This window comes from Larimichthys crocea, chromosome XXIV, assembly GCF_000972845.2.
Source record: "Larimichthys crocea isolate SSNF chromosome XXIV, L_crocea_2.0, whole genome shotgun sequence".
NCBI classification, from domain to species: domain Eukaryota; kingdom Metazoa; phylum Chordata; class Actinopteri; family Sciaenidae; genus Larimichthys; species Larimichthys crocea.
In genome coordinates, this window is record NC_040034.1 from 1720822 (window position 1) to 1747655 (window position 26834).

General features: G+C 41.1%; 2 protein-coding genes and 1 non-coding gene across 5 annotated transcripts; all 3 read left to right on the forward strand.

Annotated features, from left to right (window-relative positions):
- Positions 1-1918: 1918 nt before the first annotated feature.
- dpysl5a (dihydropyrimidinase like 5a) lies at positions 1919-12920 on the forward strand. Of its 2 annotated transcripts, none has more exons than XM_010744645.3 (13): positions 1919-2161; positions 4263-4533; positions 7006-7164; positions 7588-7767; positions 7845-7913; positions 7998-8042; positions 8142-8217; positions 8887-9043; positions 9142-9283; positions 9463-9605; positions 9729-9936; positions 10296-10464; positions 11289-12920. In XM_010744645.3, exons 2-13 carry the CDS (start codon positions 4273-4275, stop codon positions 11372-11374), a joined length of 1695 nt encoding a protein of 564 aa, XP_010742947.3. In that variant the 5' UTR covers positions 1919-2161; positions 4263-4272; the 3' UTR covers positions 11375-12920. The 2 variants fall into 2 exon arrangements, with proteins under 2 accessions (XP_010742947.3, XP_019133467.2); XM_019277922.2 differs by lacking the exon at positions 1919-2161 and adding an exon at positions 3766-4157.
- Positions 12921-14178: 1258 nt separating this feature from the next.
- mapre3a (microtubule-associated protein, RP/EB family, member 3a) lies at positions 14179-20798 on the forward strand. Of its 2 annotated transcripts, none has more exons than XM_019277947.2 (7): positions 14179-14334; positions 16656-16783; positions 16877-17022; positions 17147-17339; positions 18234-18376; positions 18546-18698; positions 19405-20798. In XM_019277947.2, the coding sequence occupies exons 2-7, from the start codon at positions 16663-16665 to the stop codon at positions 19471-19473; spliced, it is 825 nt and encodes a 274-aa protein (XP_019133492.1). In that variant the 5' UTR covers positions 14179-14334; positions 16656-16662; the 3' UTR covers positions 19474-20798. The 2 variants fall into 2 exon arrangements, with proteins under 2 accessions (XP_019133492.1, XP_010742948.2); XM_010744646.3 differs by having other exon boundaries at positions 14184-14334; positions 17147-17303; positions 19405-20796.
- A 2546-nt stretch (positions 20799-23344) lies between these two features.
- On the forward strand, positions 23345-23417 carry trnaa-agc (transfer RNA alanine (anticodon AGC)). Its single transcript has one exon. It is a non-coding gene; the product is annotated as a tRNA-Ala (tRNA).
- The last annotated feature ends 3417 nt before the right edge of the window (positions 23418-26834 follow it).

Sequence of the window (26834 nt, forward strand, 5' to 3'; positions counted from 1 at the left end):
AAAGCTCATATTAGGGGCCTTTAATTGTGACGAATGAAGTGTGAATATATGATACAGTGCTGTGGGCGTGTTGGACGTGCACGCGCTCACACGTGCTTTTAATTAATGTAATTAGCACATATTTCAGCCACAGAGGTCATCATGACAGGTCACAGCAGAGACGTCGTTAATGTTATTAGTTAACACCTGTGCTCAATGTGTCTGCCATGAAAACGGTCTGTCACACACACACACTTTAAAACATTTCTTTTATAATATGCAGATACATAAAAGTATCTATGACCATAATTATCTCTATCTGATGAAGTAGGAAAAGAAAATCTGTCACTAATAACATTAACTTTCATATCATTGATATTAAATGTCATATTTATGATCAAATAAGTCAGAATTATGATACACCATCTCACAGTTATGAGAAATCTTGTGATTATTATGATACGATAAAATCACAATTATGGGGAGAGAGCTGCTTTTCTCAGGCAGCTTCCATTCGCACACTCTCATAATAATGATTATTTTAGATAAAGGATAGTTTCGAGTGTAATTAATATTCATATGACTCATGTTTTGGCTGCTAATTGTCTCGGGGGAGAAGTGGACATTGATATTCAGCTCCTGTTTCCATGCAGGAGATCTCATGGGTCCTCACCACCCTCCGTGCTTTAAATAAGGGTGGTGCAGCTCCACCCTGATCAGAGCTGAATATGATGCCACTCCACGGCCTTTCATTCAGCCATTCATCTGACTGAGTTTATGGGCTTCTAATGCCATGTGCTCATAAATATATTATTTATTTATTTATTGTTGTAGATGCAGACCAGGTCGTGTAAGATGAGACAGACTATGAATATATTAAAGCTCATTTGAGCCGTGATAACAGTGATAATAAGACATTATAATGATCTAACATGCAGCATCACTCTGCTGTGATAATGATGTCACCCTCCTCCTCTGATAGTGGTACAGTCTCCTCACAGTGGACACGCCCTGAGTCCATAGTAATTGGTTGCTTAGGCGACCGAGCCTTCACTCAGCGCCGCTGATTGGTGCGTGGCACCGACTCACGGCCTGGATGCTGCGAGCTGCATCAGGTTCACAGGAAGACTGGCGATCTGCCTACAAAATAAAAGCATTAAAAAAAGTGTCCAGATTGAGAACCCAGTATGCAATGCTCTCATGAGACAGTTAAACTGCTGTGATATTTATATTTGATAGTATAACAAATTATTAATCAGATTAATTGCTTGTAATCTTAACGAAGTGCTGTTGACTGTTTTAAAAATCTACTTGGACACCCAACGAGAACTTTTAACTTTGAGAGTTTCATGTTACTTTATAAATACTTCACATGTTGCATGTGTGTTGCTATTTATTTACTGTTCCTATATTGTATTTTTGTATATATATATATTTTTGTGCATATGGACATTTTGTGCATGTTGTGTCCTCAAGAAAGTTATATTACATTAAATAATGAACGGTAGAAAAACTGTCCATCCGTCCATTATCTGTAACCGCTTATCCTCATCAGGGTCATGGTGGTGGGACTGGATCTGATCCCAGCTGACTTTGGACGAGAGGTGGGGAGGTACACACCGTGGACAAGTCACCGAGTCATCATAGAGACAAACAACCATTCACACCTACGGACAATTTAGAGTCACCAATTAACCTGTTAAGTGCATGTTTGGACTGTGGAGGGAAGCCGGAGTACCCCAGCTAACCACCATCAGACCAGTACATGGTACTTTCTTGCAAAGTGCATGGTGTATCCTGCACAGATCTACAGGGGCTGGTTGTTAAAGCTGCAAAAATCACTCATGCTCAATCTTTGACTTCTGAACTGCCACCAACAGCTCTGATTTATTTGGATTTTATTCAGAAAAGCCACAACAGGAAGTCTCTCCTTATATCTACTTGCTGACTTGACTTGTGATGATGCTGCGCTCTGCTGCTGGTCCCGGCCCGGGCCAGGAAGGCATCCATCTGGTGCGTAAGTGTGTGCATGTGTGTGTGTGTGTGTCTCCTTGGGAAGTGCCATCCTTGGATTGTGTTCCTGTCAGAAAGTAAGCACAGAGCCGAGTGGAGGATCAGCAGCAGCAGCAGCAGCAGCAGCAGCAGCAGCAGCAGCAGCAGCAGCAGCAGGCCCATAGAGGAGGTATGTGGTGCACATCATCACTTTTATTCTCATCGCCTCTGTCTGCGGGGAGACTTTTTGTTTCCATGCCATCACCCCCCATCCACCACCACCACCACCACCTGGGTGTCTGCCCTGCCTGCTGTGCCTGCCACCCTCCCAGGATCTATACACACCCTGAAGCACAACTACATCTCTCAACCTGGGTGTTTTTTTATTTTATTTTTTAGTGTGAGGCCACTGTGCGCCGTCACACAGCCAGCTGCTCTTTATTGTGGAGGAGGGAGAGGAGGGACTGAGAGTCAGGGAGGCGGTTTCTAGGTCGCTAATGAAGGCTGTGCAGCCGATCATGCCGGATGGAGACCGGTTTCTTTGTGTCAAGTCGCACAAGTAGAAGTGTCATCATTGCACTGTTGCAGCATTTGTCCGGATAATAAATCTGTGTGGTGTTAAGTGGCTTATACTTGAGATTGCATGTGATTTGTAGCCGGGATTGAATTAATTCTGAATGCACAGATATAGAAATATGATCAATATAGTAGCAGGGCCTGTAGATTTACTCCAAAATGCATGCTGCATCTGCAAAGATTAAATCACAAATCGATTTATGTATGTAAAGCACTGATTTATTTAAACAGGCAACATCTCACCTGTTTATTATTGTCAACTTCCATACTGGTTAGTGAGCAATAGGCCCTCTATTATAATAATAACTTTATTATAGCCTGTAGCTGCTTCCAGCTTTAAAGGTGCAGAGGGAGTGTTGTGCATGAGCTTGTGCCCCCGTTAGTATCAATGCACGGGCATCCTCCACATTATCCACCATCAGATCTGGATGTGTGAAGGAGTCCGTGCCATGCAGTAAAGTTGCCGCACCCTCATACGTACGCATCCTTGCACGCACACATGCACGCAAACAAGCACGCACGCACGCAGGCAGGCAGGCAGGGTGGGCACACACACACTCACACACAGTGTACATCACAGCATGCATTAACACAGTGGTGTAAAAGAGGGAGGGAGGAGGCAGATCTTTGTTTTTGACACATAGATAATCACTGAAAAGAATCAGTTTAGCCAATAACTGATTTAAATGATATTTTGCCTGTGATCTGTGTGTTGTTCAGATTACAGGGTGGGACAGGGTGGATCATATCCAGACTTTTACAAACAGTGAGGTCATGAGACTCCACCCTCACCCTCATCACAAAATTCAACCCCCGCAGCTCAGCAAATTCACTTCAGGGTGTAAATGCTGATTAAATGTCTGTCACACGGACAGGAATACAATAATGGATATTGAATCCATTTATATTATTATTTTTCTCTAGTTCAGAACTCATCCAATTTAAATCTATTTTGTTAAAGGCACTGGAATCAGACTATAATAGTTGAATTCCGAAAATATTGCAGACAAGACTTCATTTTCCTGCATCACAGGACGCTGAAAGGCTCAAACTATCCAGGATTTTGCCAGGAAAGGAGTAAAGAGTAGAGAAATTTCAGGCTTTCAACATAAACAGACAGAAGGACATGCAGGGATGTTACATTTATATGTGCTAACCACCTTTTCACTAGTATAGCTCAGAATCTGTTTTAATATAAGACCCTACACCAGTGATCATCTGGCGACCCCTTAGATGGACCTGCTGGTTGGGAAGCACCGTGATAGAGACCAGTACAGCAGAGCCGTTTGCCACCTCGACTTAATCCATTCTTATTTTTCCGCCATTGTGATTCGTTCTGTAAAAGCTTCATAGTGAGTGAGCGTCATTGTGAGTAGCTTCAGAAATAATAATGGCCTTATTGACACTCGTCTGTGTTATTGTAATCCACAACTGGATTCAGCTTCTTTCTATTTACCCCAACGTCTCTTCCCACTGGGACGTCAGGTCACAGGCGGTGACTGACACAGCCTACTCAGCCCTGTAGCTGATGTCAGTCACAGCCTGACAGACTGACCACAGAGCAGCATCACTGATTCTTGTCTCTGCTAGACTTACTGCATCAGAATGAGGTACTAGAAAAAGATCTTTCTGTAGTATTCAGTGTAGGTGAAGTTGCTGTAGTTGTAACTTTTAGTTACAGTTTAGTTAATTCTTGTTTTCCTTCTTCCATGCAGAGCTATAGCCATGTCTTCCAGCTCAGCGATGGTGCGCATCCTGATCAAGGGTGGCAAGGTGGTGAACGACGACTGCACCCAGGAGGCAGACGTCTACATCGAGAACGGCATCGTCCAGCAGGTTGGGAAGGAGCTGATGATTCCAGGTGGAGCCAAAGTGATCGACGCCTCTGGAAAACTCGTCCTACCCGGCGGCATCGACACCAGCGTCCACCTGGAGGAGACCTTCATGAACGCGAGCACGGCGGACGACTTCTACAGCGGTACCAAGGTAACATCCTGCTGGAAATAGAAAGAGGAAAGAAGGGTTCAGATTGGAAGTAGGGCGACAGGGATTGTCCTACTTGTGGAGAAGAGAAAGTTAATGTCACAGCATGTTTTTCAGTCAAAGCATGAAACAAGAAGCATGTTTCAAGTGCAATCTTTGTGCTAAAATCTGCTTTGCACCCTCTTGTACATCTATTGCAAATGTGTTTTTCCATCCACTGATGCTAATTTTAGCCGACATGTCAGTGATGCTTCTTCAGTCCGGTTTTAATATTCTGGCATCAACAGCATATTAAAAATGAGTCAGACGAGACAGGCGATGTTTCTTGGAAGTGTGGGCAGTCATTTAGTAGTTACAGACTGGAAGATGTTCTCACAGCCGAGGCAGCAGTCTTTGAGATAGAGCCTTGACAATTAGTTGATTAATCAATTAGTGAAATGGTCTGAATTAGATGCTATGTTATTTTCTGGTTTTAGCTTCTCATATGTGGAGATTTTCTGGCTTTCTTACTCTTCTATGATTGTAAACCGAGATGTTGAGATGTTGAGATCATGGATCTGTAGGTTGTTGAAATGCTCTTCAGAGCCAAACATCACCAGTCCTGCTTCAATCATGAACCAGACAAACAGCAGACAGAAGTAAACATACAACAATAAAGAGGCTTTTAAATATAAGAAGTGTAAACCAGGCACGACTTGTGATAGGCGTGTGATCCTTCACACTTTTCTGATATCTTACAGACAAAATAATTCTTTACTTATTCCAGAAAATAATCAAATTCATTGATAATGAAATTAGCTTTTAGTTGCACCCCTGTTCGGCGGTTTAATGCGTTTGTTTCTGGAAGTGTCAGACGGCTGCAGAGTCTGTGTTTCAACCAACATCACACAAAGATGATTCGGCACTTTGCTGCTGGCGAGGCTGCGAGAAAGTGTGGATCAGAGTCATCATGGCCGCTGATAAGACTCGGGATACCCCGCTCTGCTCCGGGGCACCATGATGACTCATCACTCTCGTAGCACTTTGAGACGATGGAGGCTGAGAGATGACGGATGCCGGGCTCCAGTTGTTTCAGACAGACCGTAACCGGTAGACGCCGGTGGCAGACACTATTCTCCTCTATCCTTACCCCTCATTCCTCTCTCCTGGCCCCTCCCCGCCTGCTCCGCTGCCGCCATGCTCCAGAATAACTCCAGAGACAAATGCAGATCAGTATCTGTTTCCATGGATACCAGGGGGGCTGCTGCAAAGACTGCTGCAAAGCCTTTTCACTCACGCCATTGTGCTTGGAGACAATGGTCCTCAGACCCACGCCCCCCCTCGTCCTCCCTCCCACTACACACACTACTCAACTCTCTAGGGTCAGCTGACAGATGCTCAGTGAAGCATGCACTCGTACACAAAACACACTCTGTCTTCATTTGTTGGGGTTATTAAGATTAACTGTAGTTTGAGTTTAAAACATCTATTTTTTGGATTAAAAGTAAGAAGTGCTGATACCATAAAGAAAATATAGTTATTGGTTTAAATACCTCTTGATTATACTGTGAGGGGCAGTCAATCCTGTGCTTTAACTACTGACGGATTTATATTTCCCTCAGCAGTCGTCTGCAAATAACCATAAACATACGCATCAATGGCAACTGAAGCTTTTATTTTCATGATTGGAGCAGGAGATGCTGCGTTGATTAGTCGATTACTTCAGTATTTATTGGCTTAATAAATCAATATCTTCGCTTCACCATTACTTGATGTTAATGAGTTTGTTTTTTTTTTAATACTCTTTTTATTGGATTTATCTGGTTTTTGGGTACAAACATTAGGAAAGCAAAACAGACGACAAAACATACAGAACAAGCAAACAAACAAAACAAAGCAAATAACGATAATAATAACAGCAAGCAAAACAATACCCACCCCAAACTAACAATGAGCACTGCAACATGTGTCTTTACATATATATACATCCAAATACACATACCTCCATATATACACAAATGTACATACATACAGAATCAGCAAGATGATAGGAGACAGGCAAGTAAAAAGCGTGTATAAAATGAATAGAATGAAGCAAAATAACATAAAAAGGCAGTCAGGCCTCCCCTCCCAGAAGAAGATTTTGAGTTATGGTTTCTGTAAGAAGGAGTGTACCGGTTCCCAGATCCTCCAAAACTTGACTGATTTGTGGTTAAGGTCATGAGTCAACTTCTCAATAGGAATAAGAGCAGAAATCTGTGTTATCCACATGTCGACTGTAGGGACCTGGGGGGTGATGTTAATGAGTTTAATGTTCCTGTTTAAGGTCCGCTCATTTAAGGTAACCTCAGTTCAATTAACAAACACGGGGAAAAATAAAAAATCCCAACATAAAAAAGTAATTATCACCACAAATGACATAAAGACATAATAAAATATATACCCAATAGTTTCAAAATATTAAATCCTGCACTTCATGTTTTACGTTTCTTCCAGGCCGCTCTAGCCGGAGGTACAACAATGGTGATCGGACACATTCTGCCAGAGAAGAATGAGTCTTTGCTGGAAGCTTACGAGACGTGCCGCAGCTCGGCGGACTCCAAAACCTGCTGTGACTACGCTCTGCACGTGGGCGTTACTTGGTGGGGACCCGAGGTACACTGAGCTTCCTTCTCCACGTGATCATATAGATCCCAGAATCATGTTTTAACATTTTATTATCAAAATGTGAGCTATGAGCAGCGTGTAATGTTCAGATTTGACTTCCTACAATTCCCAGAATGCTTTTTGACAGCCTCCAGAGATTCAACACTTACATGTTACTTTATGTCTAGGCGGAGACATATGCCAGAACGTTTTTTATGCCAGAACTGTCATGTGGCTGTGTTGCATTGTGGTTATTAATGCATTTCTAATGGTATAATTGTTGAACAGTGGTTCAAAACAGTGGCAGAAGAAAGAAGCTCTCGCTGTTTGAAATACATATTTTAGACTCCACTTATCCGCAGGATTCTTCTGTGTACACGGACACTTCAGGGTTCAGACCGTGGAGCTCATTCACGCTTTCCCTTCCTGCAGGTGCGAGCTGAGATGGAGAAGCTGGTGAGAGAGAAAGGAGTGAATTCCTTCCAGATGTTCATGGCCTATAAGGATACGTTCATGCTGAGGGACAGCGAGCTCTTCCAGGCTCTGCAGCACTGTAAGGACATCGGAGCTATCGCAAGAGTCCATGCTGAGAACGGGGAACTGGTGGCAGAGGTGATTTCACTACTGTCATGCTCAGATTTCTGTCTGTTCTATACAGTATATTTATATTTACAATATATATTTCCCAGGGTGCAAAAGAAGCCTTGGACCTGGGCATCAGTGGCCCAGAGGGGATTGAAATCAGTAGGCCTGAAGAGGTATGATAGTCAAGTATCACCTGTCAAGATGAATACATTATATCCAGACTCTTGTCAGGAGTATTATATTCTGTTTCTTCACAGCTGGAAGCAGAGGCGACCCACAGGGCGATAACCATCGCCAACAGGGTGAGTGAGACCTCTGCAGCACGAATAAAGAAATATATAATGATAAGTCAGTCAGTCAGTATATCACATACTGTGTTTTGTGTGGGTTTTCCCTGTTAGGCCCACTGCCCGCTCTATCTTGTCAACGTGTCCAGTATGGCCGCAGGAGACGTGGTGGCTACTGCCAAGATGCAGGGTAAGGACTATTTTCTAAAAAAACAGAGATATGATATGTAGGGAAATATCTCAGGAGGTGAAGAAACTGAACAGTAGCTCCATCCAATTCCAGTTTCTGATGACAAATCTGATTTTGTTCTTCATAATCTGTGAAATCCAAATGAACTGGGACCCAGTAGGGTGTGTGGGGCAGCACTGGTGGACCACTGCTCACATTCTCAGCCTTTTTTTAGGAGAAAGTGGGGCACTAGATGTCTACTACTGAACTTTAGCATCAATATTTAATTTCTCTCTGTGTACTTTGGAGATCTGTCTGAAGGTTTCTTTTAAAACATTAATTCTACTGGCTGAAGTTCCTGGTTGTGTTTCCTTCTTTACGTCTTTTGATTCCTTCTTTCCAGTTTTGTTTAATTTCCTTGTTTTGCTTCTTTCTGATCTCCTTTCTATCCTTTCCTTCCATTTTTAGTTTCCTTTATGTCTTCTTTATTTCTTCATTTCCATGTTGCGCTTCCTACTTTTGAGTAACTTACAGGATGCAATGAGATTGTTGAGATTGATCTGATCTGTTTTCCAGTTTTGTCTATTACATTTATTCCATTTTCTGGTGTTTTAGAGTGAGTTATAGTTCATCCCTGCCTCTTTGCCCTATCATTTGAACGAGGAACCATATTGTACTGTCTGATCACAGGTAAGGTGGTCCACGGTGAGACGACCACAGCCCATGCTGTGCTGAACGGCATGCAGTATTATCATCAGGACTGGGCCCATGCCGCTGCCCATGTCACCGTGCCTCCTCTCCGTCTGGATCCAAGTACTCCCAATTTCCTGATGAGCCTGCTGGGAAAGTGAGGAAGACACTATAAGACGTAGAGTGTTGTTTGATGGTTTCTTCCACCGCAGCAGTAATAAATGTGACCTTGTATCTCGCTCCGTTCGACCGCAGTGACACTCTGAACGTTGTGGGGTCCGACCACCGTCCGTTCACCATCAAACAGAGAGCCATGGGCAAGGATGATTTCACAAAGATCCCCCACGGGCTTCCTGGCATTCAGGACCGCATGAGCGTCATCTGGGAGAAAGGAGTGGTATGTGTAGCTCTTTTGTTCCTGTCTGGCTTCCACAAATAGGACATCTGTTTTGGTTCGGTGGTTATAGATTTGAACTTTTAAAAAAAATGAAAATCTAAAAAAAAACATCTGCTGCTTTTGTTTTCTCAGCCAGATTCGAAACATATTTGAAGTTGTGTCTTTGTTAAAATTCACAGATCGGAGGTAAGATGGATGAGAATCGCTTTGTAGCAGTCACAAGCTCAAACGCAGCCAAGATCTACAACCTCTACCCGAGGAAAGGGAGGATCATCGCAGGAGCAGATGCTGATATAGTGGTCTGGGACCCCGAGGGATCCAAGTATGAAACTCGATCCATCCATCCATCGACCGGCTTGTCTCACTGTAGCTTTTATCTCGGCCGTCTGAAGATGATTAGTCTGATTTAACCAGGTCACCCTCTCTTTTCCATCCCTGCCTGCAGGACCATTTCTGTGGATAACCAGGTCCAGGGAGGAGACGTGAACCTGTATGAAGGCCTCCGTTGTCACGGCGTACCCCTGGTCACCATCAGCCGTGGTCGTCTGGTCTATGAAAATGGCATTTTCATGTGTGCCGAGGGCTCTGGAAAGTTTTGCCCCCTGAGAACCTTCCCGGATTACCTTTACAAGAAGATGGTTCAGAGAGAAAAGGTATCAGGCAGAAGTGTTCCTGTCTCATTTCCTTTTTCTTTTGCTTCCTTGTTGTTTTATTTATTTTGTTTCCTTGTTTCCTACTTATCTCTATTATTTCCTTTCCTCCCATGTCCCTTCTTTCCTTTCCATCTTTCCTTTTTTTCTTTGTTTACTTTTTCGTTTCCTACTTTTACCTCCCGTTTTCTTTCCCTTGATTGTTTTGTTCCCTTATTTCCTAATTTTCCTCGTTGTTGTATTAGACAGTGGGATAAACCATTTTCAGGTTTTCTGGTCAAAACTCAGCCTGTATAAAACGATTTCAAACACGTCTTTTGTTCATTGATTGGACTGTGTGTGTGTTGCTGTCGACCTCCCAGTGTCAGGCCGTGAAAGCTGTCGAACGGGAGCCCTACACAGGTGAAGTTGTTACTGTTGCCAACTCGGCAAAGAGAGATTTCGGGGCTTCGGATCTGGACACTCCGACGCGCCCCTGCACCAGGCACGGCGGCGTGAGGGACCTCCACGAGTCCAGCTTTGCCCTGTCTGGTAAGAATCAACAGATCCATTCGGATATCAGTGACAGTGTCTGTGTTTCTTTCATATAATGATGATGTGAGAGGGAGTATGTTCTCGGGTTTTCTTTCATTCAGTAGTTTTGCTAAAACTTAGAAGGATGTTTTATTTTCTCAGAGCATTTTGGACTTGAAAACAAACACTAACTGGCCTGATGAGGGCGCCATTCTTAAAGAAATTTCAAGGCACTGTGTTTCTTGTGGACCCCATTAAGTCTATAGTCGTCCCAGTAGATGCCTGAATTTTCAGCTTTTCATTAGACAGATCTGACAGATTTCCAAGATGCAGAGAGATTATATCCTCTTTTTCAGTAATATTCTTCACATTTCTACATATTCAGGCCCAGGACTGAAGGAGGAGTTGCCTAGTACACATTAAAAATGATTTCTGGGACATCTTACTGTGTTACATTTGACAGATTTTAGTATAAGAGCTGGACAGAGATGGAGTATGATATGCAATGACTTGCTGTTTACAGTCGGCACCCACCCAGTACACATTCTGGCCAATGAGGAATAGTTCTTGAGAGTTTTTTGGCTTAAATGTACAACGTCTTGGTGCACTGCGATTTATTTTGCCTTGGAAGCTGGCATAGTTTTCTTTGTTGGAGTATAACCATTATAAAAGCAACAAAGGGCCATGTTTTAAACCATAAATGTGAACTTTACACACAAATACTTACCAGCAACCGCAAATGCTTTTAAGTATACCGCATTGCTTAAATCTGCTGCGTAGAGAAGCCTTTACAACAAATACTACCAGGAAACTGCTGAACCCTTGCACATGTTCTCCTCCAGGTGCTCAGATCGACGACAAAATTCCAAAGAGATCCTCGGCCAGGATCCTCGCCCCGCCTGGAGGAAGATCCAGCGGGATCTGGTAACCGATTACATGAAGCGGAAGATTGATACCTGAGGGAAACACGTGGCCAAGCAAGATGACTTGTTTTTTCTTTCTGGAAGCTTAGAATGTGTGTGAGGGTCATGAAGTTGTGTTTTTTTAATTTTAAACTCAGCACAGTTACATAGGACTGTAAAGCGTTAAACAGTATGACATTGTCGTGATAATATGGATCAAGGAAAAGTATTGCTAGGTGGTTATAGCTACCAAATTTCAGTCAGATGTTAACCAAATATAAGCAGCAAATTAAAAAAAACAAAAAAAAAAACAAGTTACCGATGAATTACTTTGGCCGTTGGATCACATTAGGGGAAATATCTTACTTATAGTTTTAGGAATGTGACGGTGAGTCGTGGTTTTTATGATGCGATTGTGTTACCTCACTGTAAAATACGATTTTGCACTTGTATCATGTACTATTTAGATGCCTTTTTACATGATTTAATGTCACAAGTATCACAAATGTCTTTTTACGGCGAGCCACGGTGAATGAAATGTAATAAATTATTACAAGGACGTCAGCGTGACATTAGTATGTCACGTTGCAATTGACCAATTGAGGAAAAATATAACCTTTTTGATTGTGTTTTATTTATTTTTTATATTTCATTATTTGTGGTATTTTCCGTTTGATGCTACTGTGTCACAATTACTTCCTAAATAAGAATTTGTTCAGTAGTTCTTTGTCGTCAGATCATGTTTACAGCCTTATAGCAGAATGGACTTCTGTTCCACCTCCCACCTCCCCCACCAAATGTGAATGAATGCAAATGCTGTGTGTACTGTGCACGGTTGCATAGTTAGAACTCCTGTATTAAGCACTGATGTCGCTCACGTTACGCATCCATTTTTCCACACAGAGCAAAAAGTCTCACCCAAACTGCCTTTTTCTCACCTGAGAACACCGACACCCCCACAAACACATCATCGTCCCATGCTGCAGGTGCTGTTCGCGACATGCCGAACGCTGTCGTTTCTTCTAGAGTTGGCACTTTTTACTGCTTGGTCTGTTCCGACTGACACTTCCGATGTAAACACACCACTGTGAAGCATGTTAGAGAAGGTGATCCTCTTTAGAGCTGAAGGTAAAACAGCAGACGTGTTAGTGAATCGATGCCATTTTCTTTCAGGGGATCAAACGCCATCACGCTCGGCATCATAACCTGGAAGGCATGCTTTGTTTAGAAACTTCAGAAAAGCACTGATACTACTACTACCGTATTTTTACATTTGTTTTTAGTTACAGAATATTTCTTGTGAATAATTGTCTTAGTCATTTTGATCATGTTTAGACCCAGTTATGTTCAGGAGATCATCATGTTACCAGTTAAAGTCCTACATTATTGTGTCTTTTGGACAGATTTCACTTTAGAGGCTCCAGTGAATCTTCTTATTTCTTCCCCCCCGTCCCCAAACTTACACTGGTGCTGAACAATGTGTCATCACATTGAATTCCTTTTATGTCTTATTTCATCTTGCAGCTCTTTATCACATGATTTGAGTGCAAATAAACCACAATGAAATCTCCAGTTGAATCCTGTGTCTGATTGCTGACCCGTGGTGGAAAAAAGGATATTTACTTTATATTAGTTCTTCCATTTTTATGCCACTTTATATGATATTACATTCTCTATTTGACGTCTGTAGTTGGTGACCTTTAAAGCAGTGGTTTCCAAACCTTATGGCCTGTGACCTTAAACAATAAAGGTTGTGGTCTCACATGTCAGATGTCTCTAATAACTGATATTCCTTTTATATATCCACAAATGTAAATGTTTTATGTGAATAACTGTTGTTATTCATCACACAGACCCTCAGATTTATCTTGGGCCCAGTTGGGAATCATTGGACTGTGCAGGTAAAGTGCAAAATATAATAATACATCACTCACTTTCTTGCGAACCTTTCATACTTGCTGTTAAAACTCAGGATTTTGAAGTTGATTGATTGTCAATCAGCTATTTTTTCCTCTATTCTCCACATTCAAACTTCTCCTATATAAAGATGATCTTCTCTTATCATTGTAAATTAAATATCTTTGGGTTTCAGACTGGACAAAACGAGACATTTTACTTTCAGCTTTAAGAAATGTTTTCAGTCAACGGTCACAACATACTGAATTTGTAACAGTTCATATAGATTATAGTCTAATAGTACTGTAGTAAATCCAACATCAACAATTAGATCAAGAAATGGAAATTAGTCCAATCAAGTAGATCCATGATTAATTTAGAAAATAAATCAGCGACAAATTATTTGTAAATAATATCAAAGCTTATGTGCTTGTATATCGATGATCTCCCGACAAAACAAGTTAATTAAAGACATTAGCTTAGTATTTTTTGATACTTTATAGACAAAAGGATTAATTATGAATCAATCAGTTCTGAATTCTTCAAAGTCCAAGATGTCTGGGGTAGGTTGGGTAGAGATTCTAGGGACGATCAGTGGACGGGAGGAGGCGACTGTGGTGAACGGATGGATTTCTACTGTTTTGTATCATTACAGACCACATAATTAACTGATTAAATGAGAAATGAATCACCGGATAAATCAATAATCTATTGCATTAGCACTTTGACTTGAGTAAAAAGGTCTGAATATGTCTTCCGCTACTGTTATTGCCATCTGAACAGATCAATAAAACCTGAACATATCTTGTCACAGTCTGACCTCACCAAAAAGAACCTCTGTCACCGGCATGGCCTTTAAAAATAAAATCCAAGCAAGACACATCATGTGTCTCTTAGTCCTATTTATAATGAACCTTTAACAGCATGGAGTCGGGCGCATGCGCGGTAGGATCTGGATTGTTGCAGCCCCAGACAGGGCGGCCCGTTACCAAGCACTGCACCGCGCAGGGTCTGACAACGACGACAGCAACGGGCATTGACAGAAGGAACACTGCCAGCGTGATAACAACACAAGACACCCGTGAACACAGTGAGTATGAGCGCATGAAGGATCCACCAGAGCCGCTCTCCGTCTTTCACCTTTCCGTGCGCGCCGTTTGCGTTTTATTTGTTGGGGCTGTGTTTTATTCCCATGCAGTGAGGATATATATATATATATTTCCCGTGCACACACACACACTGACAGTCCTGAGGTATTCTGGGAGGCCTGTAGAGGGGGCCGCTAGCAGAGCAAGAGCAAGCAAGCGTTGCGGGTTTTTTAACCAAAAGGCACCGCACAAAAAAAAAAAGAGAAACGGACACATTTATTGTTCTCGGCTCGGGCCCCTCCGCCCATCTCTCCTCGGTAGACTTCGGGCTTTTTGCAGCCTGTTTTTTTTTTTTGCTGCAGTAATTATCGGATCTTTCTCAAAAGGCCTTTTTTTTTTTAAATAGATACTTCTCTTTCGATGTGATAATCCATACGCGTTAGGAGATACACCCACTGCAAGACGTGCGCCTCTTTACGCAGCTGGACCTGCGTGTGTGTGTGCGTGTTTTTTGTCTTATATATATCTTGGTGATATATGGTTGTAAGTTATAATCGTGTAATTGTAAGGCCAGCCAAGCCCACCACCACCCCCACTGGTGTACTGCACGCTGCTTGAAAGGTGCATCCACAATATTATCATAGTTTCTCACCAGAAATCACTTGCCCACATTTGCGTTGATTCATTGTGGGATTCAGTGACATGCTGTCATCTCTCTGTGTCTGTCACCTGAACACACACAAAGCGAGAGTGTGACCTTTGTAATCATGATTTCACAGTTTAAGTCTTACTGTGCACTTTTACTGCAGGGGTGGAAGGTGTCAAGGTGTTACAGGCCTGTTTCTTTGACATGGCTCCACACTGGAGGCAAGCAAAGTGAGCACGGAGATGGAGCCAGATGTGTAAAGCTGCTCACAAACATCAGGATATTTCTGTTTAATCTAGTGGTGGTTGGAGGGGGATTATGCTCGCATAACATCTGTAGATTAAAAACTGAAACTAAAGATGCTTCTCAGGCTCGGTGGGCTTCACAGGCTCACAACTGCAACCGTTTGATATATCTCTACCCCTCATAACCTGAGGGAGAACCTGAGAACCTTCCAGAAAGCATTTAAAGGCTGATTCTGCAACTTTTTCCCCAGCACTTAAAATGTAGATTTATGTTAAAATTTGTCACATAAGTATATACACAGTGTTATTACACATCTACACATAACTGTAGCTAGTAAATTATGTGGTTTAACAGAACTTATGATGCATTTTATTGGTTCAGACATCATTTTTCATTTCTCACAACTTGTGATCTGAGCTAACTCAACTTGATTGTTTCATCTAAATATGACTTCACACTTTTTGATTTCTCATCTAAATATGCCCGTCCTTCACTGCAACACTGAAAGAAAAAAAAAAGCCGTAGTAAAAGTTTAAAACAAATTTAGTTTCTATGGAAACAGAAGTTATAAAGCGAACACCTTGATATTAAATAAATGAATATTACTGTTGAATTCATGTGTATTTAGATGACGTTGCAGTAGAAACAAATTCAATGTGAATTATTATATAAAAGCGGGAAATAAACATGTTCCACATTCACATCTTAACACCTATATGCAATTCTGGGTACTTTTTTTAAATGAATTACAGACTCTGAGGGTCACGATTAAAATCATTTAGTCAATAGTGATCTCAGCTGCAGAAACTTATATTTGTAACAGTTTACATAGATTACAGTAAGGTCTAATATCACGATAGTAAATCCAACATCAACAGTTAGACCAAGAAATAATAATTAAAAGAAAAGAAATGTCATTGATTAAGTCCAGAGGTGAAACAATGTGTTAATCAATTGACGAAGCAACAGAAAGTGAATCAGCAACAATTCTTGAAGTCATTTGTTGAAGTAAATAACAGCAAACGTTCCCGTTGTTCGAGCTTCTGACTGTAAATTGATGAGCTGTGTTTTGGATTGATAATCAGACAAAACAAGATATTTGAAGACATCTTCAACTTTTGTTTGACATTTTATAGTCAAAAGTATCAGCTGATTGATCAGCCATGCAAATAACTGTCTGCTAGGTTGGGTACAGATTGTTCGGATGATCAGTGGACGGGGTGGTGGAGGACTTGGTGGTGAGAGTGAGGGTTATCTTTAAAGATGGAGGAGGCCACATTTGATTATATGATAAGAGTAACTATGTTTATCTATTTCCATACAGTGGTCGATCAAAGACAGATGAAGTAGTCTGAAATGTTCTGATTTGTTCTTTGACCTAAGACCTAAGTCTGCTGAAAGTCTTTGAGATTCAGCTGTTGTTTGTTTCAGATAGGGGATGGCAGTTAATGTGTACGCCACATCCGTGTCCATTGACAACCTCAGCCGACATGACATGCTGGCATGGGTCAACGATTCTTTGCACCTCACCTACACTAAGATTGAACAGCTCTGTTCAGGTAAGGTTGAACTTTCGATTCACTTCTGCTCAGCGGATCAGAAAATCAGAACAACTCAAGAAAAACTAACTACTGTGTGTTTGTGTCTTCCAGGAGCTGCATACTGCCAGTTCATGGACATGTTGTTTCCAGGTTGCATCCTTCTGAAGAAGGTCAAATTTCAAGCCAAGCTGGAGCATGAATTTATACACAACTTCAAAGTTCTTCAGGCAGCTTTTAAACGGATGAGTGTTGACAAAGTCAGAATACTTTTTTAATGAATTCCACAATGATTTTAACCAGATTTATCATTTAATTTCTCTTCTCTTGTATCATGTAACAGCACATGGAGCTATTCAAGCATCTCCTGTTTCCGCCCTCCAGATTATTCCTGTAGAAAAGCTCGTAAAAGGGAAGTTCCAGGACAACTTTGAATTCGTGCAGTGGTTCAAGAAGTTCTTCGACGCCAACTACGACGGGAAGGAGTACGACCCTTTACTAGCCAGACAGGGGCAGGACGTGGCCCCCGCCCCCAACCCAGGTGATCACTTTATCCACAGACCAAAGAGAAACGCAGGTAAACCAAAACAGTTCTGCCTTTGCTGCACGGTCTTCCTGGGCTTTTGGATGGCTCAAAAGCGCTCCCTGCAAGCAAGTGGTTGTGAGCAGCACGATTCTCACAGAATGACTGCTGTCTTTCCTTAGATCCATCTCACTGCCCGGCATTCACAAGCAACATGACACTGTGTAGGTATACGACGACTGAGTTACTGCTGGGATGCACAAAAATCCACAAAAAGTCCAATTCTAATTGATCATGATCGGTGTGATGCCAGAAGACCTTCAGAAATATCACATGCAGCTACTGTTTGCAGTGTCCTGCATCAAGCAGCTGATGCACCACTGCTGCAGCTCCCATCCCCTCCCCACCACCTCCTGCGAAAGCGGGACTGATCAGAAAAAGAGAGTTTGTCTCATTTTTTACTAACAAGAGTAACGTCAGCCTGAGCAGCCTTGCTATGTCTCTGTGAAAGCTTCTTTCTTTTTTTTTTTGCTTGAAGATCACGGCCAACAATCTAATAATCGAAGCCTGCTTTGTGACTCCGTCACTTGTAAAGCAGCGTCGTTGTAAATGAACTAATGCGTGTTGGCATGTTTTGCTGAAGCACTTCTAGAGGTTTTGACTCGAAACAAGTGTGACATTCAGCTGTTTTATTTAAGAATTTGGCTTTTTTTAATCCGGCAAAACCAAACTTGTGTCATCCATATCAGTTCTGTTGTGAATTTGAAACCCTTTCACAAAAACGTACATCATATCAAAGGTGCAACATTACGCTATAAGCTGATATCATCAGCTCTCTATAATGTGCTATATCCATCGCCACAGCGCTACAAAGCCGTTCTAAATGCAAAGCAAATCCATGTTTATGTGACATGATAAACACCTCTGATCATCTCTAAACCACTGCAGGACCACAGAGGACATCTCCAACAGTTCCCAAAAACATGCCAACACCACAGCGGGTCCAACACAACACTCCAGCCATGAGGAAGAATCCGTCTTTGTCTAGAAACGGGGGAAGTGATGCTGAGATCATGGAGCTAAATCAACAGGTAGGGTTGTATGGTGGAGAGGAGAGCTCAAACCGTGTCATCTGTCTTATGATTTTTCAGTCTTGTGTATATGGATTCATACCTGACGACATGCATGTGTGTAAATAACAAAACGAATAAATGACTGTGCCTGCTGGCTCATTGATTTTTCTCCCTTTTCCTTTCTAAGTTGATGGAGTTGAAGTTGACTGTAGACGGACTAGAGAAGGAGAGAGACTTCTACTTCAGCAAACTACGGGACATTGAGCTGATCTGCCAGGAACACGAGAGCGAGAACAACTCCGTTCTCAGCAAGATAATCGACATTCTCTACGCAACAGAGGTATCTACCCGCTGTCAGCAACAAATCCAGGCTGCTCTGCAGCGTTTCGATCAGCTTCACTCTGAGTGAATTACTATGCAGAGCTGAAATCTCATCCAGCCGGTTCTGTGAGGGTGGTAGCTTTTATGTCATCTATTGCTGACGCAATCTTTCTGTTTTTAGACACCGTTAACAAAGAAAATATTGCATAACTCCTAGAAAATTGTGGGTTATCGTGGATGTGATCTATAAAAAAACAGAAGCACCACTGATGTATCATTGCCTCCGAGACTTTGACTGGCTGAGCCAGCTGAACATGAAGGGGCTAAAATCATTTTATCATACGGCTTCTCTTAATCCTAAAGTATCAAATTCTGATCACAAACATTTCTGGAGGTTTGTGACCCTCAAAAAATGACACTTTTTTCAAATAATTGCATATGGGAACATGCTTTTTGGGTCAATCATGATAAATGTAGAAAGTTTAAACACTCAGTGGAACCAGTACACCAGAATTGCGTCTCTGTTCTTGGAGGCTTGAGTTGGGGAACAAAAAGGTTGAAAGAAAATCACATTAGAAAAGAGTTTTGGTGGATTGTTTTTAAAGAGTTTCAGTGTCTAACAGTTGCAGTGGAGGCCGGGAACATGTTTATTATTTTATTTTGTAGAAAGACTGCTTAAAGTAATGCAGAAAACCTGATTAATATCTTTTTTTTCTGTTTTTCAGGAAGGCTTTGCGCCTCCGGAGGATGAGGACCTCGATGAACAAGCTCACCTGGACCAGGATGAATACTAAAACATCATCCCCCCACCCCCCAAACATCTCCACCTTCCCTTTTCTATTTGCCCTCATTTGTTTTCTACTCTCTCTGCACGCTCTATAAATACTCACCATTATCCCTGCTCTGTCTGTCTTTTCCTTTTCTTTCTTTCTCATATGTATATCTGTTGGTAAACCTCCCCCCTCCTCCATCCACCCTCTGGCCATCTTCATACTATACACAAATACTCTGCATCATCATTTGCTGCTCCACCCTCCCTTGCCTCCACTTTACACAGTAACAATAACAGTGATGTACGACATATCCCAGTTATTCCAGCATGAGTAACGCAGAACCGAGCCTGGCATGGAGGTTGTTATGGCAAACAGTGAATTTTAAGTCTGTAAATATTACCGACGTTGTGATTTCTGAGAGCACAATGTCTCCGCTCGTAATGGAGTTATTTATTTGCCTTGGGTGCGCCGTGATACTTCTAGAGCACAGAACAACGCTGCTCCAATGTGCCATCAAGACACTCCCAGAGCTACTAAAAACTGTAACAAAAGTGACTTTTTAGATAACATTTTCTTATTTATTTAACTTATATTTCATTTAGATTAACTTCCTGTAGCAGAATCGGTGCAAAACCTACTGTACATGAATCGAACGCCGCGGCCATGTGTGTTATTTCAGTTACGTTTTGTGCTCGAGTCAGCATCAAGCTTTTAAGTTTCTGTTACGGTGGGTTCACGGCATGTAGAAACGCTGAAGGAGATTCTTTGGTGCGATGACTCAAAGCGTATGATCAGTGCTCTTATTCGTTATTGATCGGCAACATATCTGAGCATGAGAATGTTACACATTGACTGTGAATGAGTGATATTTTGTATATGTATGTATTTTGTGTGTCTGATGTCGCACGATCCCCGGTTGACTGCGGTCGTATCTTCTCGGGCCGACGTGCAGAAAACCTTATAAGTTTTAAAATTTAGAGATTTGACAACATGACGACATGGTTATAGATTGTAGCAGTTCTAATGTTTTATTCTAAAATATGAGGGAGCCTGACACTGAATTAATAGACACATTTTCATATGACAGCTCTTATCATGTTTTTTTTCCCCCCTGCTGATCTTGTGTTTATACTTTTAATTTGCCGTCACAGGTTGCCCAGAGTGTGTATGAGTTGTAGTCGGTATAAAGAGATCTGTGATCAGCTGCATCCAGATGAACCAAGGAAGTCTCCTTGTCCTTCCCCTCAGCTATTTTTTAATTTTATTTTGCAAACTGGCTGTTGTCTGCTCTGGAACTCGCATTCATCGACCATGTAAACATCTACAGAACACTCATCTTTTGAGTTTTGAATAAATAAACAGTTGTGAAATAAATGTCTGTGGTTTCTGTGTTTCTGTGGAGATCATCTATTCTATCATGTATTCGGTATCTCGTTATCACGGGAAAACGGAAGAAATTATCTCGTTATCACGGGGAAAAAATTATCTGGTTATCACAAGAAAACAGAGAAAATTATCTCGTTATCACCGGAAAACGGAAGAAATTATCTGGTTATCACGAGAAAACGGAGGAAATGATCTCGTTATCACGGGAAAACGGAGGAAAGTATCTCGTTATCACGAGAAGACAGAAGAAATTATCTTGTTATCACGAGAAAACAGAAGAAATTATCTCGTTATCACGGGAAAGAAATTATCTTGTTATCATGAAAAAAACGGAGAAAATTATCTTGTTATCTCGGGAAAACGGAGGAAAATATCTCGTTATCACGAGAAAACGGAGGAAATTATCTCGTTATCACGGGAAAGAAATTATCTCGTTATCACGAGAAAACGGAGAAAATTTTAACGTTATCACAGGAAAACGGAGGAAAATATCTCGTTATCACGAGAAAACGGAGGAAATTATCTCGTTATCACGGGAAAGAAATTATCTCGTTATCACGAGAAAACTGAGAAAATTATCTCATTATCATGAGAAAACAGAGGAAATTATCTCGTTATCACGGGAAAGAAATTATCTCGTTATCACGGGAAAACGGAGGAAATTATCTTGGTATCACGAGAAAACTGAGAAAATTATCTCGTTATCACAGGAAAACGGAGGAAAGTATCTCGTTATCACGAGAAAACAGAAGAAATTATCTCGTTATCACGAGAAAACAGAAGAAATTATCTCGTTATCACGGGAAAGAAATTATCTTGTTATCATGAGAAAACGGAGAAAATTATCTTGTTATCTCGGGAAAACGGAGGAAAATATCTCGTTATTACGAGAAAACGGAGGAAAATATCTTGTTATCACGAGAAAACAGAAAAAATTATCTCGTTATCACGGGAAAGAAATTATCTTGTTATCATGAGAAAACGGAGAAAATTATCTCGTTATCTCGGGAAAACGGAGGAAAATATCTCGTTATCACGAGAAAACGGAGGAAATTATCTCATTATCACGGGAAAGAAATTATCTCGTTATCACGAGAAAACTGACAAAATTATCTCATTATCATGAGAAAATGGAGGAAATTATCTCGTTATCACGGGAAAGAAATTATCTCGTTATCAAGAGAAAACAGAGAAAATTATCTCGTTATCATGAGAAAATGGAGGAAATTATCTCGTTATCACGAGAAAACTGAAAAATTATCTCGTTATCACGGGAAAGAAATTATCTCGTTATCACGAGAAAACGGAGAAAATTATCTCGCTATCACGAGAAAACGGAGAAAATTATCTGGTTATCACGGGAAAACGGAGGAAAATTATCTCATTATCATGAGAAAACGGAGAGAATTATGTCGTTATCACGAGAAAACAGAAAATTATCTCGTTATCACAGGAAAACGGAGGAAAATATCTCGTTATCACGAGAAAACGGAGGAAATTATCTCGTTATCACAGGAAAGAAATTATCTCCTTATCACGAGAAAACTGAGAAAATTATCTCGCTATCACGGGAAAACGGAGGAAATTATCTGGTTATCACACGAAAACGGAGGAAATTATCTCGTTATCACGTGAAAGAAATTATGTCGTTATCACTAAAAAACGGAGAAAATTATCTCATTATCACGAGAAAACAGAGGAAATTATCTCGTTATCACGTGAAAGAAATTATGTCGTTATCACTAAAAAACGGAGAAAATTATCTCGTTATCACGTGAAAGAAATTATGTCGTTATCACTAAAAAACGGAGAAAATTATCTCATTATCACGAGAAAACAGAGGAAATTATCTCGTTATCACGTGAAAGAAATTATGTCGTTATCACTAAAAAACGGAGAAAATTATCTCATTATCACGAGAAAACAGAGGAAATTATCTCGTTATCACGTGAAAGAAATTATGTCGTTATCACTAAAAAACGGAGAAAATTATCTCATTATCACGAGAAAACAGAGGAAATTATCTCGTTATCACGTGAAAGAAATTATGTCGTTATCACTAAAAAACTGAGAAAATTATCTCATTATCACGAGAAAACAGAGGAAATTATCTCGTTATCACGTGAAAGAAATTATGTCGTTATCACTAAAAAACGGAGAAAATTATCTCATTATCACGAGAAAACAGAGAAAATTATCTCGTTATCACGTGAAAGAAATTATGTCGTTATCACTAAAAAACTGAGAAAATTATCTCGTTATCACAGGAAAACGGATAGAATAAAATGTATGTATGTATGGCCTTTTAGGGCTTCCATAAGAACGTCACAGTTTGATGTGCTTGGCTGTGAAGGAGGACTTACGCAATATTAAACAGTGTATGTAACCATAACTTAACTATGAAACTGACTTTTAACAACTAAGTTAGATGCAAAAAACAGTTTGAGTCCGTCATCAAACCCTTTTTTTATTTCTGTACCAACAGGACGGGGGTCCTCTTCCGACCGGGGGATTAGCTCAAATGGTAGAGCGCTCGCTTAGCATGCGAGAGGTAGCGGGATCGATGCCCGCATCCTCCAAAGCTTTTTTTTTTTTTCCAGCACTGTGTTTTAAATAAACTCTCTAAAGAAAAATTCATTTTTCCAACTCGCTATTTCATCTTGAGTCAACTTTAACGGACTGTTTTTCAATCCTGCAAAGTTAGTTTCTCGCTCCATGCTTTGAGAGCCTTTATAACTAAAATAGCATTTTTACTGCGTCACTGAGTTTATACAAAAAAATATCAAGCAAAGCAGCTTTCACCTCCTGACTCATGCAGCATATGTGGGAAAAGTTCCTGCATCGTACATAGAGTTTATAAGCGGTTTAAGGTACACACTTGATAGTCCATGTAATGATTTACAGGGATTATTATGGTGAGTTCAAAAATACAGCAAGCAGCTTTGCTTTAAGTAGTAATATCTGTAGGTTTTTAGTGCCGAGTTTCTGCAGCTTTATCCCTTAAAATGACCTTTTTCTATTCACGAAAAGAAAAATATCACCTGCACTGCCAAAGTGCAAAAACAAATCATCAGCAAAAAGTGATTTTTAGTTCATTTTTGTCAGAATATTCCTAAAGATGTCAAGCTTTGCTGCAGTATAGCTCCTTGTATTCGGTATTTTTTTATTTTTCTACTGTGATATGCAACTGTTGCATGCTAAAAGCTCAACTCTCTCATCCTAAAGATAAACCTACCAGTCAACTGGAGTTTCACCGTCCATGCAAAATGCAGAGCTCCGATGATTTTAGTGCAAGAGAGAATTAACTGAGAGAGAATAACCAGCAGATGGCAGCACAGCATGTGTGTTATGGGAGAGAGGGTCGAAAGCTGCACGGTCCCCAGCTGTAGACACCAACAATCAGATATTCTGCATTAAAATTCACATTTATTTACAGAAAAATTCATAAAAAAATAATAATATGTCTGTTTTCTCAGATGGAGAGACATGATTTGTGTATAGTGTATAAACCGCAGCTGGAGCAACGTGATTGGTCAAAAGTAAGCCCACAGAGAGGGACGTGATTGGTCAAAAGTAAGCCCACAGGGAGGGACGTGATTGGCTGATGTGGGCTTACTTTGGGCTTACTTTGGTGGAGGAAGGCAGGGTGCAGGAGGTAGTGGGATCGATGCCTGCATCCTCCAACCATTTTCAAAGTAGCATGAGTATACTGCAAACAAACAAACAAGTCTTTCTTAGTGATAAGAGTAGTAGATGTTAGTGATTTACAGTAATAACAGCACTAAGCCTAACTCTAAGCCAGACATAGATCGAAGTCATTTTGAAAAAGGCGGTTCATGGATTTCATTCATGCACTGTTTGTTTGTTTGTTACAGTTTTCAGACAGAGTGCACACAGTTTAACACTGCAGGATGACTTTAATGAATCATTTGTTTCTTTGTCTTCGAGTTACCGTGGTGGGTGAAAGCTCAGGAGCCAGCTCAGTGGGTCAAACCGTATTTGGCAATGTCATGTGGGTGGATTTAGGTTTAGTCTTTAGTTGTAGTTGGTGCCCGTTCTGTTCACCCCTCACATATGATTTGGTTTGGCCAGTTTGGCCAGTTTGGTCAGTATATATGTTTGCTCTACATCATTTTAGTCAAGTCAGTTTGTTCAGTTCTACTTGTGCGTCAACTATTTTAACTTTTTGAATCAGTTTACAATTACAGAAACATTTGACTTACAACAATAACCAATAACAACCCCCACTCCCCAGAGGGCCAGGGGCTTGCTCCCCATGAAGAAAGTTAAATTCATCAATTTAAATAAGGAAGCTAGATCTGTGAAGAACTTTGTGTTCCTGTACTGGTTGACAAATATTAATTGGCAACATGTGCAACATGTCTGTCCAACTGGGCAACTGGGGCAACGTGATCCGAGAAGGTGAGTTGATCATCGATCCTAGTTCTTATTATTATTTTGACAATGATGTAAATAAGTAACTGTTTAGTACTTTTACTTGGGAAGTTCTCAATGATTGAAATACATACACTACAACAGACAGGCATGGTTTTGAATGACAGTTGTAGAGGTGGGATAGATTTATCATGTCCAATTGTTGGTAGTGTTGGAGTGGAGGTCCTCTCTGAAGAGCTGGAGGTCTTCAGGAGTTTTTTAAAGGTAGACAGGGACGCCTTCGATCTGGTAGGAACTGGTAGGACGTTCCACCAACGGACAAGAAAAGTCTGAATTGCCCTGTACTGAGTGTCAGGTGCCAGAGCCAGGTGTCGGTCATTGGAGGAGCGTAACATATGCCTGTATGAGGACATTCAAGTAAGTGTGTGCAGAACAGGAGACTCTACTTTGTAGGCGTGTATGTGAACAGATGACCGGAGAGATGATGTCGAGATTAGAAACGTTTGTAGTTGTCATTTTATTCACAAATTCAAGTCAGACAAATACTGCACACTGAGTTCACAATAAATCAGCACAAAGGTGACAGTCTTACCTTCCAACAGCAACAACCACAACAACCTCAAAAAACTATAATAATAATAATAATAGTAATAATAATTTAAGCAAGATAAAACTAAGCATCATTGTGAAATAATAACAAATTTACCTCACTACATTGCAGTATTGGTTTTAGCGATTAATGAGTTTGCCTTATTGCGTACTGTAGCCGATCATCTAAAACTTGAGGGTGTCTTTTGTCAAGTGGCAAAAAACTCTTTCAAGAACACAAGGACAACCTACAAATGAAATGATTTCTTTATGTGACAATAGTGTCAAATCCAGCGGATACCTCAGGCGCCCAACATTTTCTTCACCATGTAACCCGGCATGTTGTACAGGAAAAGACCTATGATGGCCAGCAGGAAGAGAACAGAGAGAATCTTGATGGTCAGCCACCTGTACTGGTCACAAATCAGGTGTTTCGCAGCTTTGAAGGGGATGAGGAACCAGAGGAGGGCAATGTCTGGACGGCTGGTGGAGCACAGAGACAAACAGGGTGTTAGAAACTTGGCAATCATCAACAACAACAGCAACAAGGACACGTTAGTGTAGCAATAAGTACTACTACTACTCGCATAGTAGTGACAGTTGTAGAGGGAGATAGATTTATCATGTCGAGTTGTTGGTAGTGTTGGAGAGGAGGTCCTCAGGAGGTTTTCAAAGGTAGAGAGGATCAGGTAGGAACTGGTAAGACGTTCCACCAACGGGAACGAGAAAAGTTCGGATTGCACTGAGCGTAAATGCGTCGGTCATTGGAGGAGGTAACCTCTGCTTGCATAAGGGCATTGAAGTAGGTGAATGCAGAACCGGAGACTACCGGAGACTTTGACGGCAAGCATTGGGGATGTGAATTTAATGCGGGCTGCTACAGATAGCCAGCGGAGCTCGTTGAGCAGCGGGGTAACATGTGACCTTTTGGGTTGACTGGAAAACAAGGCGCACCGCGGCAATCTGGAGCATCTGAAAGGGTTTCACTGTGCAGGTCGAAAAGCCCGTCAGAA